Source organism: Pygoscelis adeliae, unplaced genomic scaffold (genome assembly GCF_000699105.1).
Source record: "Pygoscelis adeliae isolate BGI_AS28 unplaced genomic scaffold, ASM69910v1 Scaffold113, whole genome shotgun sequence".
NCBI lineage: Eukaryota > Metazoa > Chordata > Aves > Sphenisciformes > Spheniscidae > Pygoscelis > Pygoscelis adeliae.
This window is the reverse complement of record NW_008825108.1, coordinates 1,102,433-1,122,613: the sequence shown is the minus strand read 5'-3', so window position 1 is coordinate 1,122,613 and position 20,181 is coordinate 1,102,433. Positions and strand designations below refer to the sequence as shown.

The 20,181-nt window shown below is 35.7% G+C and overlaps 1 protein-coding gene across 3 annotated transcripts in view; it reads left to right on the top strand.

The window, feature by feature from the left end:
- Positions 1–20,181, top strand: part of METTL25 (methyltransferase like 25) — a 65,189-nt gene that overhangs the window by 25,110 nt on the left and 19,898 nt on the right. For all 3 annotated transcript variants that reach the window (XM_009327515.1, XM_009327514.1, XM_009327516.1), the window contains exons 6-7: positions 16,987–17,081; positions 19,615–19,644. In XM_009327515.1, the coding sequence (XP_009325790.1) occupies positions 16,987–17,081; positions 19,615–19,644 (125 nt within the window). The remainder of the gene's footprint in view (positions 1–16,986; positions 17,082–19,614; positions 19,645–20,181) is intronic.

Below are 20,181 nucleotides of genomic sequence, written 5' to 3'. Positions count from 1 at the left end.
CTGCATCCAATAACGGGGGGAGATTCTCCCCGGCTCTCTTCTTGTCATTAATGTCTTTGTAAAAACTTTTTTTGTTGTCTTTAACGACAGCGGCCAGGTTGCGTTCTAGCTGGGCTTTTGCCTTTCTCATTTCCTCTCTGCACGACCTAACGAGATCCCTGTACTCTTATTGAGTCGCCTGCCCCTTCTTCCACAAGCGATAAACTCTCCTTTTTTCCTGAGTCCCAGCAAAAGCTCCCCGTTCAGCCAGGCCGGTCGTCTTCCCCGCCCGTTCTTCTTGCGGCGTACAGGGACAGCCTGCTCCTGTGCCTTTAAGACTTCCTTCTTGAAGATCGTCCAGCCTTCCTGGACCCCTTTGCCCTTCAGGATGGTCTCCCAAGGGACTCTCTCAACCAGCGTCCTGAACAGGCCAAAGTCCGCCCTCCGGAAGTCCATGGTAGCAATTTTGCTGCCTCCCCTCCTTACTTCACCGAGAATTGAGAATTCTACCATGTCATGGTCGCTAAGCCCAAGATGGCCAATGTTCCAGTGATGCTCAAAAAAATTGATTTTTTTTTTACTCTTACTATGAGGGTACATATAAAAAAAAATTATTATTTTTTTTAATATTACTATGAGGGTACATACTCTAAAATCTATAATGCTGTTGTATTCCCCTGGAAAAGTCATCTACTATACGCCTTGTTCGTAAATGCACAGTGGAGGGGTAAGAGCGCAAGGACCGACAATATCTAAGAGCTAAAATTTCTTCAAAGGGAAAATGGGAAAGAATTAGGACTATGGCTTGTGTCTACACTTCCTATGCATGGATTTCAAACTGACAAAGCATTCTAGAGGATGCTAGAGGACTCTGTAACTAATCAGATGGTATGGATCCAACAATTCACTTGTACAAGAAGTAAACAAATTCCTCTTGCAGCTGCCTGAGGCAAGTGAATTTTGGTACTGCTTCCAAAATGGACCAAATCATAGAATCGTGATGAAGTAATTTAACTTGGAAGCAGCTTCCGGAGGTCATCTGGTCCAGATCATGGCACAAGGCAGGGCCAACTTAGATCAGGTTGTTCAGGGCCTTGTCCAGTCATGTTTTGAATATCTCCAAGGGCAGTGATTCAGCAGCCCGTTCCAATGTTTGCCCTCACCATGAAGTTTTTTTCCTCGTATCTATTCAGAATTTGCAGCTCTCGTGCATTTTCTATTGTCTTTTCATTGTGCACCTCCAAGAAGAGTCCGACTTAATCTTTTCTGTTCCCTTTCCTTTAGGTAGTCAAAGACAGCAGTTAGATCCCTCCTTGACTTTCTCTGCAGCCCCGTAGTCCTCTTGCCACCACTGAACTGATTCCAGTAAGTCAATGTGGTGGGCTGGAGAGCCCAAAGAAGCACTCTAGATACTGTCACTCTCACAAGTGCTAAAAAGGGGGAACAATCACATCCCTTAACCTGCAGGCTTCACTGTTAAGCTCCAGACTCCTATCAATTTTCTACCCACCTTAGAGTCCATCTGTCTGAGTCCTATTATTCCAATTTGTCTATAAAGATACTAAGGAAACCTTGCTGAAAGCCTCGCTAAAGTCAAGGTAAACTATGACTAAACTCTCCCCTAGTTCATGGAGCCAGTCACTGCATCACAGAAGGCAATAAAGTTTGTCAGTCCCTGGTAAATTCCTGCCAGCTATTCTCAATCTCCTTCTTGTTCTTCATGGGCCTGGGCATGGTTTCCAGGAAAATTTGCTCCATAAACTTACTGAGAACTGAGGTTAGACTGAAGACGGGTGTGATGTTTGCCTTTTTCCTGTCATCAGGAACTTCCCTTGATGGACGTGACCTTTCAAAGATGATAGAGTGTGGCCTTCATGTGACACCAGCCAGGTGCCTCAGCTTCCTGAAAGGCATCCCATCTGGTCACATGCACTTGTGTATTTCCAGTTTGCTTGTGTGGTCCCTGAGCCAATATAATCTCTACTGTAGGTAGTCCTTCACTTGCCCAGGCTCTGACACTAAGCTCAGGGAAGGTACTGGCTAATCTAGGCATTAACCAGAGATTGTAGAGACCTGTAGAGACATGGAAAGACTAGTTTGAGTATTAGGATGCAGACTTAGAGCTAGATCTCTGTGGGGATGGATAGAAGATCTTCCTAAGAAGCAGAGAGAATTGGGCAGAATTTGCTGCAACACAGGAAATCACTTATTTGTTTGAAATCAGTCCAGTAGGCAAGGGCTTGCCTGCGAGGACACAGTGGGAAGTTCTGTTATAAAGCATTTTTTACTAATTTTGTCTTGACTTAGTAGCTTTGAGACTTTTTCTGTTTTAATAATGTCATTGCTCTATTTTATATTAATTTTTTGCCCAGTTTAAAAGCTTTTTTATCTTCTTGAGGACAACATTGAGGCAATTCCACCTCAAATCTCCTTCCCCCAAAGTAGCACATTTTCCGTCTTTGCTGCTGCTTTTTCTTTAATGTAAATACAGATGGTTGTTCCCATAAGCCTGGTTGAAGCAGATGTGCCAGCCCACAAAAAAGCTGCTGTGGACTGGCGGTTGCCATAACTTGAGAGATGGCTAGGCTGTATGTCATTTGGCAGTTAAGTTTTATTTAATACCAAGATCAGTCTTGTTTGAGGCAAGTGAAAAATTGCTTTTTCACTTCATATTAACTGGAATTAACTGATGTTCACGGGAATAAATTTTACCTGTTTTGATACCTAACGTAGTGTTTATAAGTCTGAGGTGGTGAGTTGACAAAATATGAACAAAATGTTACTATGCTATTTTTGGCGGGCTACTGAATCCCCTTGGTTATTGCAAGTTTGGGGTTTTTCGTCTCTGAGGAGCTAACTACAAGGAATAATGCCTTACATTTCTCATATATTCTAAAAATAGTAAAGTTATTGCAAGATTGCCTGATTCAGTTTGCTATTGGACCCGCTGTGAATACTTTGGGAGCATTTCTGATGAAAGAAGGTGCCAGTAGTCACAGTGTTGAATATTGCAATCAGTATACAGTGTCCTTCTATGTGTCTGTAAATAAGCTAAATTCATTCATTATGTGGTCTGTAATGGGACCACATTTCCAATTATGCTGGGAATAATTTTGAACTCTTAAGATCATGAAAGCCTTTATTTTGATTTATTAGTAACTGCAACAACCAAGAGGTGCTGTGTAATGTCAAATTTCAATTCAATTAAAAAAAGTTGAAGCCAGTGACTTTTAACACCTGTCTTTAAATTTCACTGCTGTTATAAGCAGTACCAAATGCTAAATTTCAGTTAGTAAGGAATATTATGACAGCTCCTGGAAAATTCTAAGTAGTTTTACTTTGGCTTTCTCTAAGGAGAATTGGCTGTTTATACAGAGATTCTTCTATGGATAAAATGCACTTAGCCATTAGTGTAATTGATTCCTTTGGGGTTTTTCTTCACTGTTACTGCATCGGATAGTCAATTACATCAGAGTAGTAAGGATTTTACTATTTATTAGAGAGTTTTTACATAAACCTATTTACATAGAGAGCCATTATGGCAGTTTTGCTGGAAAAAATCAGTTTGGTAATGATTTTTAGGTTAAAAAAACCTCTGTGCCTCTGTTCTGGAGCTATTCTTGGGATTTTTGGGGGCCGTTTTACCTTACATTCAGCTAATACATTTCTGGGGCAATGTACTAGCTGGACTATGATTATCCTTTAACAGACAGTAACTGCAAATTTAAGATATTTTCAAAAGACTTGACTTTCCTTAAAAGGAATTGATGTGTTTCTGTATTCTAATTCTCTTCCTTCCATCCTCTGTACCACCAAACACATCAGTACCAGTCTAGAAACCATTCAATATGATATCCTCTGTTTTGAGGAAAAAAACACGTGAACATTACTATTGCTAAGGAGCTACTTATAAATAAGTATTTCATAATTTGAAATAAGGCATAGGTGTAGTTGTGTAGGTAGTTTCAATGATAGCTGTCTGATAGGAACCCTTTTTGAGGTTAGCTTGAGTAATGCAAATCGTGAATTCCAGCTTTTGTAAGGATTTCCAGTGTCAGGTCACTGCTCTGGGAAGAAGAAGATAGATGCTGGGCAGAGGAGTTCTAGAGCCATCCTGGAAGCTGTGAGGAGTAGCTTCTTCCAGCACTCTGGAAGAAGTCAGCAGACCTTTTCCAGAAGAGTAAGAGCCTTGGACTCTCAAGTTATGTAAACATAAACTTTGGCTACATTTGCTATGCTCTAACTTTTAAAAGCTAGTGAACATAAGGGAACCGAAAGGGATACAAAGCGTAGTCAAAATTCACATACAGAATTTTATCAGATTTGTGAAAACTGAAAAGGCCTTGAATAAGGTGGATTCAGCGGTCAAAAACTTCAAAACTGAATTTTCTAAAGGATTCCTTACACAAACATAATGGCTTCATATCACTCTGTTCCACTGAAGTGCGGAAAGATTAGTCATTGTTTTAGAAATATTAGAGTACAGATGATTTATGTGTTGCCTAGGTATATTTTCGAAGATATTCCACAGCCAATGTCTTAAAATAGCTATCACTGATACCATGGCAACACAGGGAAACACTTCCAAGCAAAAGATCAAAAAGCTTGATTTCTTTTCCAAGGCATCTTTAGATATTGCCGCACAGGGCACATTTCCATGAATTTGTGACAGAGCTAACTAGTCACTAAAACCCAGATGTTTTCTATCAAAATTGATCCTGAAAAAGATATGAAAGTTGAAAAAATATTAACTAGGTAAATTTTACAGACGTTAAATGACAGCATTACCTATTTAAGTTATTAAAGTCTTTTTCATGAATAAATGTAGTAAAAATATATTAAAACCTGAAACTATCTTATGTTTATAATTTTGTGTGTGTACACAGTAAGATATTATAATTGAGAAAGCCAAGGTTTCTATAATGCACAGTAACTAAAGTATACCCTAGGTTTGGGTTTTGAAAATTATTTCGATGACAACTGATTCTATTTCCTGAAATGGAAGAACATTTTCCTTCGCCCCCAGCAAAATCCCGTTTAGTGATGGGATTTTTAGGAAAAATACAAACTCAAGGAACTGTGAAGTCTTTGGCCAAGGAAGATTTAGTCTTTCCCATGAAGGAAAAAGGCAGTTTAAGCAGTTCCTCTCCTTTCTTTGGAATCCTAGAAGTAGCTTGAAGTACTGCTATGTCATGGAAGACAGATGCCATGAAAGACCTAAAACAGGTTGGGTTATTTGTATTTCAGTACTGCCTTGACTGAGTTTGGCAGTGTATACAATGAGATAAAGTAGGCTGTGCGTGAAGGATTTTGATGAGGGTAATAAAGATTACTTTCCACTGAAAAATCTCAGGGGAAGGAAAAATGACATTTAATTCCATTTAATTACAATCTCAGAAGATGCTATCGAGAATTTTATATCATTGTTTGGAATTACTTACTCATCTTAAATAATCTTTACTCAATAATTACTGTGTCTTTGTCCTAGTACTGGAAAATGCATGCAAGATTTTGGTATCACTTTGTAATATGAATCCTCAAGGATTTCAGAATCACTAAAGATAAGTAATTGTCCCTTGGTTATGATCCAAGCTTAACACTTTTGAATACAGATTTGTTGTAATTTCATTAATATTAATGGAGTTTATTAAAAGAATGAAAAGGTTGAGTGACATAGTTTCCATGTTATTTTTATGATTGAAACACACTACGAAACAGATCTTCGATTAGTTTAAGTCGGCATAAATCCACTGAGATAATCCCAACTTTAAAATAAGCACCAAACTTCCATCATATTCATGATGTTATATTAGAAACATCTTTAGATGAGTTTTTCAAGATTCTTAAGTACTTGAAATAGCTGAGAATTTTGCAAACTTCTTTCTGTGTCCACTTCTACAGGTAATAAATATCTGTAATTCTTTGCTTTGCTATCAAAGTACGATTTCATATGTTAATGAATTAGCTTGCTTTCACACTCTGTCTGCTACACTGGTAGACCTGAGAGTATAGTTCAAATGTCTACATTGCTTATATCACATTCTCAGGCCTTTTTTGACAGATGTGGCCGCAGTATATGAAAGAAGACTAATTCATTTTTATATAAAATAATATTTTGATAACAAAATAGAATGAAGATACAAAATAAACATACAGCCTGGCTTCAGCCTCCATAAGAGAGACATGGAACTCATGCAATTTGTTAACATCAAAGATTCCTCTATTCCAGTGTCTTGTCTTCCATGGAGGCCAATAGCAGGCATGTATAGAAGAGTATAAAATGATAGGGAGTGCGTAGCAATGCTTCCTCCAAATACCCTCTCATGCTTCCAGCATGTTTTGGGTCACAAGCTTCTTGGAACAAAGTGATATATTTGCATTAAATAGCCCTTGATGGATTTTTATTCCTTGAATTCTTCAGATTACTTTTGAACATATGTAAACTTTTAGCACCTATAGCATGCTACAGTAAGAAATCAACTGCTTGTTGTATGAAGAAGCATTTCCTTTTAATTGTTTTAGGGCTGCTAACTGCGTGTTTCTTTTTTATACCCCTTAAATTGGGTGCAAAAGCCAGTACACATCTATCCCTATTTATTTTCTCCATCCCATTCATCATTTTACAGATCTTTCATTCCCCTGTTATCTGTTTTACAGCTTTAATTTTTCGTATTACTTGCTCCTGTTATTAAAATGTTCCTTACTTGTGACAGTCCTGTTTCTCTTCTCTGCATCTTTTTGGGTGGTATTACTTGTTATCAGAGGTGAGAAAAACAAATCCAAACACAGTATTCCAGATTCAGGTGCAGCATGGATTTATGTAGTAGCATAATAATGTTTTCTGGTTTTTTTCTGTAATAATTCTTAATTTTTTTTTTTTCCTCTTCTTAGTACTGGGCTGGTCTTTTCATTGAACTGTCAGCTCTCAGTTCAAAGCCATTCATTGTATGTTTAAAGTTAATATTTTTCCCAATTTGAATCACTTTCATCTACACTGAATTTTATATGCCATTTCATCTCTAATTTTTATTAGAAATGGCTCTGGTTTTTATTATGCTTAGGATCATCAGCAAACTTTGTCCTACTCTTCATTAACTTTTCCAGACCATTTATGAATTTGATCAACAACCTGTTCCAGCACAAGTCTCCTTAGGCCTCTGCTGGTGATCTCTGTCCTTTGTGAAAAATGATATTTTGTTCCCGTCTTTTGTTTCTGTCAATTACTTGCCCATAGGAATACTTTTTATCTTGTTCTGTGTTTTGATAGTTTCTCTAATGGTCTTGTTGAATGCCATTTGGAAATCCACTCTATCTTTCTTGTCTAAGTGTTACTTGAAGCCTTAAAAAAAAATTCCAATATGCTTGTGAGATATGACTTCCCTTTAAGAAAGTCACGTTGACTCTTCCCAATTATGTTATGTTTGCTCATATATCCAATGACTCTATTCTTTAAAATACTTTCTCTCCATATAAATGTAAGGCTTCCTGTTTGGAAGCTCCCTCGACCTTCCCTTGAGCTCTTCATAAGCATTAATATTACATTACCTGCTTTGCAGCTCTCTAGAACCAAAGAGTTTTAATCAAGAAGTTGCTCACTGCAGTTTGGCAATTTCATCCTGGTTTTAGTTTTTGAATGAATGCCATATGGCCTTGGCAATTTTTTGATGTTTACAACTTCTGTTTTCCTATAACTTCTTCTAGGGATCCTTCAATTTTAGATATTTCATCTGATGAGTTCCTTCTATGAAACAGGACTGTGGCTTAAGAACTGCATTTAGCTTTTCTGCCATGCTTTGTTTCCTTGAGCAATCCTTTATAGCTTTATCACAACGGTAGTCCTATAACTACTATATAAGAAATTCTGTAGCCACTCAGATATCTGCAAAAGGTTGAAGAGATTTGAGGTTAAAGTTAAAGGAAAATTGAGGTCTATACAAATAATTATCAAAAGAACATACAGAATTATTTTTTACTTTTATAACCATTGAAAGAAAAATGTTTTGTTTGCCTGTGCCAGTTACACTACTGACTTCAGAAAGTTATCTGTTAATAACCTTTTTTCTTCTGTCACTGTGCAGAACACAGTTAAATAGCTTGTGCTCTCTCAAGGAGATTCAGAGTAATACCCTAACGATTTCATGCTCTGAAATGGAGTCAGAATATTTAGAACATAATAAAAATGACATAGCTGAAAAGAAAAAAAAACTTCACTTTTTTTTATGATGACTTTTATTGAGATCAAGTGCAAAAAGACTAATTATACTGAGAGCAGAAGAATTACTAAAGCTATAAATCCTTGGTAAGCAAGATTACTCTCCTATTTGGATGGTAGTATTTATAGCATTGTTGAGGCACAATATCGCTGTATATTTTCTGCTGGTCTGAATAGGGTAATTTCTTCCCGGACTTCTGTAAGAATAGAGTCTGTGCATAGTGACAGCCTTTGTTTGTCAAGAGCAAAGAGCTTATGGTACGTGAACTAACGCCTGTTTCTCCAGCAGTCATTAAGGACTCTAACACAAATTCTCTGGAAACAAAATATCATGAAAATGATGAACTACACATGTTCAATATACCACTTATTTCAGTAACATCTGCAGGAATGTAATAATAGTCTTTTGAAAAAATAAAGTATCAAATAATTGTCTATTTACCTTTTTTGAAACAAAAAAATGGATTGTTTCAACATAAAATCTCTTACGTTGTGCATTTTATATCAAACTAGGCAAATAAACGCATTGTCATACTTGACAAGGGAAAACAAATACAAAAAAATCTTTCACACTGAAATAAGAAAAAGAGAAAGCTTTCTTTTGAAAGCAAAGGCCATTTTCAAATACAGAATTTCAGAAAACTTTTTCCCATCTTGAAATACAGTTTCTGCAAAGTCATTTAATATATCTTCCACAGTTTTAGTGACGATGATTGATTTTTATAAGTCTTAGGATATTGCCTTTTTACACATCTTTGTAGCATAATATCAATGTAAATGTGCAATTGTACATGTTCTAATCCTTCAGTCTACAGCATATAAGTAGGCTAAACAATTTGTAGTATTTGAGTGACTTCAGCAGGGTTCCTTTTAAGCATAGTATTCTGCACTGAGTATTGCAATTTCAGGGCCTTGGTGAGAAGAATCTAATGTACAGTGTGACCTTTGAGTGTTAATTCCAACTTGGATATTACAGGGTTTGTCGTGCAGAAGACTTCTGATGTATTATTATAATGGTATATCCACTCCTACAGTTCTTACATAGGCATATCTCACGTTTGTTACGGAAGACCTATTTCCACTAAGATAAGACATGGATTTGCCAGCTAATGACAACTGGGATGAGGAGAATTAGAAGTAGGAGGTGTAAAATACGGTTCTGTTAATGTTACTGGTTACATTAAAAGATACGATATGTAAAGATAGCTACATATTGTGTCTATGCATATGTTATACCTCTTTCTCCTACTTTGCCAATGGGATTTGTCTGATTTAGGATATCAATTCTTTTACTTTTTTAAATTTGTGTCACGCCTTGCTAACTGAGTGCTATGAGAGATGTCCGGTGGTATGAAAAGGCAGTAATTGGCTTCAGTGGGAGTTTTCTCTAAGTGAAAGAGGTAGACAAGTCTAGTGTGTAAAACAGCCTTTGCCAGTGTTGAAATTCATCTCCCTTTTGTCTGGAGTTTATTGAAAGCAACTGCAGGATATTCCATTGTCTAGTCTAAGAAAATAAATTTTTATACATAAGAAAATTGAGAAAAATATTTGATCACTGTATAAAGAGTTTATATAAAAATAACTCTTCCTTTAGCTTATACATTTTTAGGGCAGTTTATGGATTTTGTATCCTATAATTCCATTTTATTTTTGCACTAAAGAGAGTTTATACATTTACCACGTTTACCAGTAAAGATGAGTTGGAGTTTCATGTTTCTGTTGTTGATTTTTAATATGACTAGTGCTAACTTCCTAGAATTAGGTAACAGGTCTAAAAAGCAATATTTTAATACAGTGTTAGCAAAGAATTTATTTTAATTTCCTGTCACAGCTGCTACTAACCTCAATTTTTATGGCAGTCCCTGGGTTTGTTGGTAGTACTAGAATGAACTTTTCTCCTGGGAGACCAGGCTTCTTCTTCTATGGGCTACTTTTGAGCCTGAGCTTGTCATCTCCATCCTCACTCTGCTTCTCTGATTTGTCTAGATTGTAAGTCACTCAAGGCCTTCCAAGAGTCTAGAAGAATGGGGGTCCCTCCCTGCCGTACTGTGGCCCCTACTGAAATGCCAGTACTGACATAAAACTGTCAGTAACCATTTATTCATCTTTCACTTGGTGTTGCCCTTCTAGGATTCCTTTTAGTTTTCGGTATTAAGTTTCTATTATTCATCATGTGTTATCGTGTTCAGAGTAATAGATACAAAAATCCCTTTCTCTACAAAGAACATTTTAATAAGAATATTTTTAAAGAATCTGATTTTTAAAGAATCTTGACCATCAATATGTCAGGAACTACCCAAGCAAGGACATAATTCCTGTGGTTGTTACCTCTCAGGTGTTGCTCTTTGAATTAAATAGCTGAAGAGCAGATCTTAGTGCCAGCCTTGTGGATTCAGCCATGTACAGGTTTTAGGTGCCATGTCATGTTACCCTTATCTACTTGTCTTTGGCGAGAATCCCAAAGCATTGTTGGCCAACAAGTATATGATTAATACAGAGACTTTTCAATGTCCTTGGCAGTCCTTGTACGATTATCTCACACTGACAGCTGCGTCTGATCTTCAGTCAGTTGTGCTTTTTCTGTACAGTTGGCACTCCTTTTATTTGTGCCTTGAGTATTCTCTAGCTGCCCAGGAGTGGTTCAAAACGGAGCCTTCATATAGTCTTGTATTTCTTTTATTTTTGTCTTTTTTTTTTTCTTTCATGATCACAGAAAGAGATCATAGACATTCAAGTGCACTGGATGTGAAGTACAGAAATCCAACTGAAGTTAATTAATAAGTATCTGAACTCCAGGTTTCTCATGCCTTGAAATTGAGAAAATGAAAAAAAAATCAATAAAACCTTTGAAAAACAGCTCTGTGAATCAGTGGGAATTAAGCATCTTAAAAACCTAAATCATACACTGAAGTAGAGAGGCAAATTGCGGAATTATACTTTGTAACTATACTGGAATTTGGAAATTGGGGGTACAGTCTGTGAGGATGGACAAAGATGAGACACTAAGACATCAGGAAGGAAGCAGCTGAAATAGATGTTAATATCAAAATAATAGCAAATGAGTAGGAAATGTGACTGTTTCAGTGTAATAAAAAAAAGATAAAATATAAAAAGGAAATTGAAGTTCTCTTAGGAGTACTTCTACATTAATGATTACATTGTTACGTGCAATATTTTACATGGGCTGATACTAATCACATTTCATAAATGTAGGTGTTTTTATTCAATGCAGTTTTTAAGTGGTAAGAGACAAAGATATATTTAAGGATTTAGAACTGACAAGATTATACTGCAGTGATAACTCACTGAATTATATTATTAGGAACTACTGATAGTACTTATACCATTTTGAAATACATTTAAAAATCTCAATATTAACATTTTAATATTATCATTTCAAATCATTAATACATTTCTGTATTAAAATAAATGGCAAAAAATGATAGGTGAAGTTCAATACAGAAACTGATTTCAGACTTAATGGTAATTTTTAAAGGAAGTTTAAAATATCTGTCACTAAAAACTATTGTGTGAGTGGTTTCATACAGCACTAGCTGTGGGCGTACAACCGTACAAAATTAGAGTAAGCTCTCTTTCTCTTGAAGTTATGTTCTCATGCTGAAACACTTCAAGAGTCTGGTGTTTCACAACATTTCAATAATAAATTGCCTAAGTAAAGATACCAAAGTTTAGGAACGAAATAAGCAATGCTTGTTTTTCTAAGGAGAACATGATTTCTTAAATAAAATACAATGAGTAGAGTGGGACCTTCAGCCTGTACACTACAGGGATATTTCTGCCTTCTCTTTGCCATATGCTATTTACAATCTGATGGACTTCATTACTAGAAAATAAATCTCTTCTGTTGTCTTTATGTATATACTAGAAAATCTTAAAATCTTAAAGATAGAATAGAACGATAAAGTGCATTTCAAGAAAATCAGAATCCTCTATTTTATATAGTACTTTGCCATTTTTAATAACTTATTTGTGTTACTTTGTTTTTAAAGAGCAGGTGAAGAATTTCAGAACAGACATTACAATCACCTATACCGTACCACAAAAGTGAAACAAAACCCTGATTTTTGTTTTTTTTTATAAATTATCCATTAACCATTGGGGCATTGTTTCATGACAAAATTTGGATTGTTTCTGCCAGGATGAGTTTTACAAACAGTGTTCAATACATTATCTCAATAAAACTCTCTCTTCCAGAAGGTACAGCAGAACACACAACAAATTAGTTGATATATTGGGAACTGCAGTTCAGAACAGTTGGGAATTGCAAGAAAGTAAAAAGCTGAGAAGCATAAATTCAAATATGTTTTCACGAAAAGTGAGCAAAGGAAGGTAAGCGGGAAACTGCAAGACCACATGGAACCCTAGTTAAGCTTATTTATCTAGTAACAATAAAACCTGTTGGTCCTGTTGTTTCATAGAAACTATATAGTGCCATAAAGCTGCGCAAAGTAAATTCTAAATGTTAACACACTAGAAATTGTAGTATCTTACTTAGAGTTGAAGAGCTATGGAAGGCCTAATATTAAAGATAGTGGAGAAGCTTGTCCCATTCTCTTGAACTTTCTCGGAAACCTCTGTGCACATACAGAAGGATTAGCCAGTAAAATCCTTTCAGCTTACTTCTACTGCCAGGTATTTTTTCTATAACTACCAAAAAAGGAAGCATAAATAAAAAACATTCAGTGCTCTGTGTTTTGGAAATCCTGTTTCCTAGCTACACTTAATTGTTTTGTTGGTTAAACAACTTGTTTAAAAAATTTCTTTGAAACACTGCTGAGCCAGTAAGAGTCTTAATGGATCTGTGAATAGGATGGTTAACAACAATAAGGCTCGCCTGAAGCTTTTCTCTGTATCCAGACAGAATTAAATCATGATGAGGGAAGTTGTAGTTGATCTAATTATAAATATATATTTGTTGTGTTTTATACTTTTTTACTACTCGGTATAATATTTTCAGTGTACCAGACATCCATATGTATTGCCATTTTTTTCATCTGGAAGTTCAATAGAGAGGGAGAAAATCCTTTACAAAGTTCAAAATAGTACAGGTGATCCAAATGGTATATGCCGTTACTATCGCAGTATTACAAAAATTACACAAAATGGAAATCCAACTCCTCTACAAAACTTAAGAACAATTTACTGAAGGTCTTACAAATAGGCTTAAAATATTAGAGGACAGGAAATAACATATGACTTCAAGGACTAAGTTAAGAAATAAGAACTTCATTCTGACAAAATATTCAAAAACAATAATAGTATTGGGTTCCCAGAAGAAGTGGAAGGGTAATCTGACATACTTTATAGACTATTTAGTCTTGTTCAGTTGATGATAAAGTATGAGACTTTACATTTACTCAAATTTAAACGTTTTACCAATACAGACCTGAGGCTTTCTATTCTCCTTTGCTAGACAGCGTTGAGTGAAAAATTCTATGAATATTTTTCAGTTGTGGCTGGCATCTGGATGTATTTGCACTTGTTTCCCAAAGTGTTAATCTCCTCCACAGGATTTCAAGTGTATAATAAACCGAAGTCAAGACAACTTCTCCATATAGCATTTCTGCCTGTTAGAGGAGTGAGAAATTAGCCGCTGAAGTTAGCCAGTTAGTCATGAGGCATCCTGTGGTCACAAGAAGAGTTAGTAAATCTATTGAGGGATTGCTTAAAGTATGCGAATATTTAAAAGGATTCTTCCACCTATGTTTTAAGATCCATAAAATTCCTTTGTTTTTCAAAAGAGATTAAAAAAATTGTAATGGAAAAAAGTGGTGAAAATTTGGGAAGTTCCCATTAAAATCTTTTTCTAGGAGAGGAGATGTTATAGTTATCAGAAAAATGTTCTTTACTGTCAAAAAAAGAATGGTATGGACAGAATTAGTTTGTTTAAACATACAAATTTAAACAACTCTACCATGAAGCTATGAATGTCACTAAACTCAGTCAGAGGGAAATAATAGGAATTTGTTCTGTGGCTAATGGCTGGAATTGTTCTTTTCTGTTTTATTCAGCATTATATGTTTCTGTGTAATCTATGCTTTGTCTTACCCTGCTATGTGTAACTAACTGGGTGATTTTGATGAGTATGTTCCCTCACTTCAACCAGATGTATCCCATTTATGGGGACAGTGAAAAATAACAGCAAGTATCTTCAAGCTACTTTAATCGGTATTTTATCTGCGTAGGTTTCCAGTGAACCATCCTGTTCCACAAAGCTGAACTAGGATACAACTTTTCATGTTGTTTGTGATGCTGTTTTAACTCTGTTTCCTATGTTCTTTTCCTCTGTAAGTGATTCACATTAAAATAACAGTGTGGTTTATAGATTTTGTTCTAGAACATAATAGAATTGCTATTTTTTTGGCAATGATTTATTTTGGTGCAATATTTGCAGCAATTTGTTTTATTAACTGTGTGATCTAGTCTTTTTAAGAGGTTAGCTTAGAGGTAAAGTAATAGCTATTTAACTAATACGTTATAGGATTATACCTCAGCATAGCTTCAGTTCAGCTCATCAAATGATTACCTAGAATTCTCCATTTTGTTAACAGACAGTATTCTGGCTCCTCTATAGTGAATTATAACGTGATCACTTCATGCGCTGTTGACCTGTTTGCTGTGAAATCTTCCACAGAATACCCATACTTAAAATGTTGCTTGAATGTTTTTGGACATTTATACAGTTTAGAACAGCTGCTGTGTTGTCAGATAGAAGCACAGTATGGTAATTAGTGAGCTATATAATATTAAATATATCTGAAAATAGTTGCAGGCATTAACAGAATTTCCAGCGTTTTAAAATGTAGCTGATAAAAATATGAACTCTATAGCAATTTATTCATCCTACAAATTTATTTTTTTTTAGTCAGCAGTGTGCTTGAGAGTGGACTGGATATGGAAGAATAAATAGAACTCAAGGCAATATTGTAGATATGTCATCAACTTTGGATATACACAAAAAATTCCAAGTTAGGGCATTAGTTTCCCTCTCTTTTTCTCCTACTTTACCGTTTCAATAATTTAAATGAAGATGGTGCTTTGCCTGATTATCTGTTTCAAATGTGTCATAAATTCTTCAGAATTATGCATGAGTACAGTGCACTAATATTGAGATTGTAGCTCAGCGGGTAGCAACTTTAACTTGCATGGATGATCAGTTTGCCTGGAGGACAGGGTGTAAATTAGAAGGGGTAACTTGAAAATATTGATGATTTCATCTTTCTAACTCAATTTGCAAATTTTTATTTTGAAATACTTTAACATATGTGTTAGAAAGACTTACTAGTGTGACTCGTACAGTAGGAACCATGGCAGTCATTGTTTCCTTTGCTAAAAATATATTTAATAAGTTCTTATTACCATCCTTGTAGTAGAAATACTCAGTTTTATTCCATGTACTCAATAATTAGACTTGAAGTTAATTACTGTTCTATATCTTGTCATGAGGCACTTAAAAATTCTTAGTACATTTTTAGTGCTGAAACCAGTTGCAATCTGCTTTGTCAAATTTCATCTTTATGTCTAAAGGAACTTTCTTTCTCCTTAGGTTAGTTACCCAGAACTAACCTCCCTTTCTTAAGTTGTGGTCCTCAAACCAGTAGTCATTCCCTAAAAGCCGCTGACATTTCTCAGGGCTAAAAGGAGAGCAAAGTGTGAGGTTGCCTGCAGAAGATTACCTGCTTGCTGCTACTCTCTAGAGATCAGCAAAGACTGGGGACTACTTCTAGAAAACCAAGGGCTTTTGCTGTGGGAAGGAGGGTCATATCCTTTATGGTTTCCTATTTCCCTTTTTTCTTCGGTTAACTTTCACAAAATGAATTCTACTTATGTGTTTGTATCCCAGACTTTTGGTAAATTTGAAGAGTCATATTTCTACTGTCCTTTTTTTAACCCTGTTACATTGATTTATCTTTAAATATGCCCGAGTCATCTTTCTATGCTAAAAAGCCAGGATCCTAGCCAATTTGTTGGTTTTTTTTAAAGAAAGTAGTAATTCTTATTCAGCATTCTAAAAAATCAGCTGACAAATGTGCTAATGAAAATTCAAAACATTGTAGGGTTCATCTACATTTAAAACTGGGTATTATGAACAGATATAAAGTAATCCCCGTACTTCAGTTTTCCCACATTTGCATGACTGTTAAACCTGAAGAATTGTGTTGTTATTCAAAATATTGATGATACTGAAACAAACTGAGCACAGATTGGGATGCCAATGCTTCTTGATGTTATGAAGAAACAGCAAGAGCCTTTGCAGCTGCTCTTTTCTGGAAAACAAACATTCTGCCTTGCAGCAAAGCGCGGGCCTTCAGAACTGAAATAAACAAATACACATTGTTCTGTGTGATGTTTAAAAGATGTTTATGATAGAAGAATAACCCAATGAGAAGTGACACTGAAGTCCAGCTACATTGAACGACTGCCCGGCTTACATCTTGTGACCCATGGCATGGCATGGGGTGCCATCAGTATTTGCAAACTCTTGTCTTGTCCCTTGGAATGTTTTTTCAGTGGATATTCATAAAAGACCTTCAATTAAAATTGTTTTGGAAAATGTGAAATTATCAGAAATTCAGCATAAACCAAAAACATCTGCTACGGGGAAAATACTTCTTTTATAACATTTACCACGGTTTTTGGTACTGGACTAGAACAGTTAAGCATTTCTGCTACCATTAACTACTGTTCAGCTTGCTCAATACATTGTGTATTCTGTAAATAAGAGAAAAATAGCCCGTGAAAGCTGTGCCTATTTTTTTTTCTCCATTTTGCAGATTGTCCAGAGGAAGTGTGGGGATTTCCCATGTGTCAGTACTTGAAGGACAAGGGCTGGTGCTGTGGTCGCAATGCTAGAATGTCAGCATGCTTGGTATGATTCCCCTTCTTTTCTTTTTCCTACTGAGAGCATTATCCAGATGTTATAGGATTCATTGTTTTTGGCTTCTAATCCTAGAGCCATGACTTTAATCCGAGACTCTACAGAATAACATCATTAATGTTGTAAGCATGATGAATTATATCTAAAAAAATAGTATTGACCTTCCAGCTTTATATATTTTATACTTGCTGAAGGCATGAAAAAATGAGTATTGACAGAAATTTATTTTAAGAGTGGACAGAAAGGCCAAACCTTTGTTGAAACCTAAACAAGGTAACCCCTCAGGGTAATATAGTTCCTGGCGAAGGACTTAGGGGGGAACAAGGTAATTGTAGAAGGATTGCAATCAGTAACTCTCCCAATGCCTTCATGATTCATAATATTGAATGCTCTGACTGTTAAAACCTAAACAAACCTGCCTATTCCAAAAACTAGAAGAGCTCTAAAATCCGTGTGGCTTAAGAGACTGGAAACATCTTTTTAACATTGCACCAAGAGATGAAGTGCTTTTAAAGACCTAACATCATCAACACAGGATGATGAACTGTTGTCTAATTTGAAAAAACACATATGTGCTGAAAATTTCAACCACTGTTTCAGTTAGAAGACCACTATTCCTTTCCTCTGTTAATTTTTAATTTCTGGTATCAAGATGAATCACATCAGGTTCTGGCTAGCCTCTGCTGATAGCTCTGTACCTCCGTTCCGGAGAACAGTGTGGACTAAAGACTCTGTATAGGCTAACGTATCAAGGTTATGTAAACCTGAACTAACAGGGTAATTAAACGCTATCAGGAGAAGGTATAGCAGGACAGTTGTTTAGTATTTATAAGGTTTAAATGTGTTACCCTTGGCAAGGTACCAGAAAAAAACTGTTCCTTTTAGAGATGTTGCTGTAAAACTTATCACAAAAAGTGCTTTCTAAACGGGATTTGCTTTTTCTCTTTTTGTTGTCAGTGTCATACAATAGCAATTCTTCCTCATCTGACACATAAGCTATTTCCTTTCCCATTCCATTTCTTTTGGAAAGGAAAAGTCTGGGCTGTTTTTCAGCAATGGTAGGAGGATAAATTTTGTAAGCAAATGACCCCCAAGAGACAGTACTGAATGTGCCATATATATATCTATTTTAGATTTCACAGAAATCACAGAAGTTTGGCAGTTAAAAACTTTTTTTGTTTAAACATTCACGAAAGGCAAAGAGTTCTCCTGTGTCACTAGGTACTTCTACTGTAATTATGTTTGTAATTCTCTCTGCATTTTTCATGACTAGGATTTTCCTTGCCTTCTAGGAGGTACAAGGGAGACAGCGCAGTGCAGCTAGGCACCCATCTTCCTAGGGGTGATGTCTGGCTAGGAGAAACTGAGTCTGCTGAGCAATGACACTCAGCATTATTGCTGATGTTCATTATTACATGTCATTCGAATTGGTTAAAGTGCCAAGGGCCAAAGGTTCTGGACGAGAGTTTCAGTTTCAGACCCTTACAGTACATGTTAGAACCCACATCCGTCTTCTAAGAAGCAGCAGATACATGCTGGTATGAGAGCTATACTTTATACAGCAGAAGTCAAACCTGATAGTTGGCCAAAGCCATGAACGGAGGAACTGCAACTACTTGGACCGTGTTTGAAGAACAGTCTGAAAGACAAGATCAGTTCTAAAACTAGGAGGAGGAGAAGTGGGTGATTCAGAGACAAGCAGTCTTATTTACTGTAGTGGAGTTTGGGGACTAAAGGTGACGATGACCCATAAGTGGTGAGGCATTTTTGGTTTGCTATCTAATTTATTGTAGTGTCAGATAATTTACTGAATTTTTGTCTTTGTTTCTACCATGATCTTTAATACTCGGTTGAAATTTTTATAGGCACAGTATCTTTCAACTGTAGAAAAATATTCCACGCTTCTAATTATTTGTTATTCTTTGTCACTATGGATCATAAAAATCAAGTGCTCTCACACCTGCGTCAGGATTTATGGTATGAAAAATCTAGTGAAAGATAACACACAGCATTTTAAACTGCAGTCCCTTGAAGTTTTTATTTTATTTGACTTTACATACAAAAGTTCAATTTATCTGAATACTAGGGACTAAAAGTATTTAAAGACATTGTACATTGAACTAATATTTATTTTTAAATAGTTGAATATGTAAAGTGAATTATTTGTATTTTGGTGGGATCAGACTCAAGTAACATGCATTTCTTTTTAGCACTTTCACAGAAAGTAATCCTCTGAAATTCTTTTACAATACTAAGAAAAACAAACAAATTTTGCATGCATCTATTTCCATACAGTTTCCAAGCAGTTTGTTGTCACTGCTTCTCCTATAAATAAACCAAAATAACAGGAGTGAGCTGATTATGAGTCCCTAAAGGTATTAACACTTTAAAGTGTGCAAGCTCGTGTTATGTCACACCATTAATCTTTTAAAATGTCATCTCCTCTGACTTTTATACAATGTGTTCATAATATGTACTGATAAAGAATAAACATACCAGCAATTTAATTCCTTCACTCTTAAAGGCTTTGGAGCGAGTTGCAGTTGGCCAAATGGTAAGTAATATTGTTTATTTTAGCCATTCTGAGATAAAATGTGTTTTTCCCCCTTGAATGCTCTTAATCCATGAACTTTTATTGAACTTCTGCATTTCTGGAATCTAAAATACCAGCGTACACTGTATCAAATCCTGATAGATAGCATGTGTCATGATGAAATCACATTTTTATTGCTGCGATTGTACTTAGTGAATCTGTTTTCTTTTGACAATTAAGAGTCTGGAAAAAAAGCACAGCTTAAAATTTAAGACATAAAACTACCCATCTTAACTTCTTTCTCTATCTTTCAGCTAATACATAAATTCAGTACAAATGTCCTTCTGATATCCCTGGTTTGGATCACTCTATCCCAGTGTTTTATCAACTAATGTAAAAATAGAAATTGTTATGACAAAAGCTTGAACCTGTTAGAAACATCATTATTCTCATTTTTAATCCCTGTATATTTTTTTTCCCTGTGAATACTTTGAATTATTGTTGTGCAAGTTATCCTTTCAGGGATGGTGGACACCAACTGTGCAAATATTTAAAAGG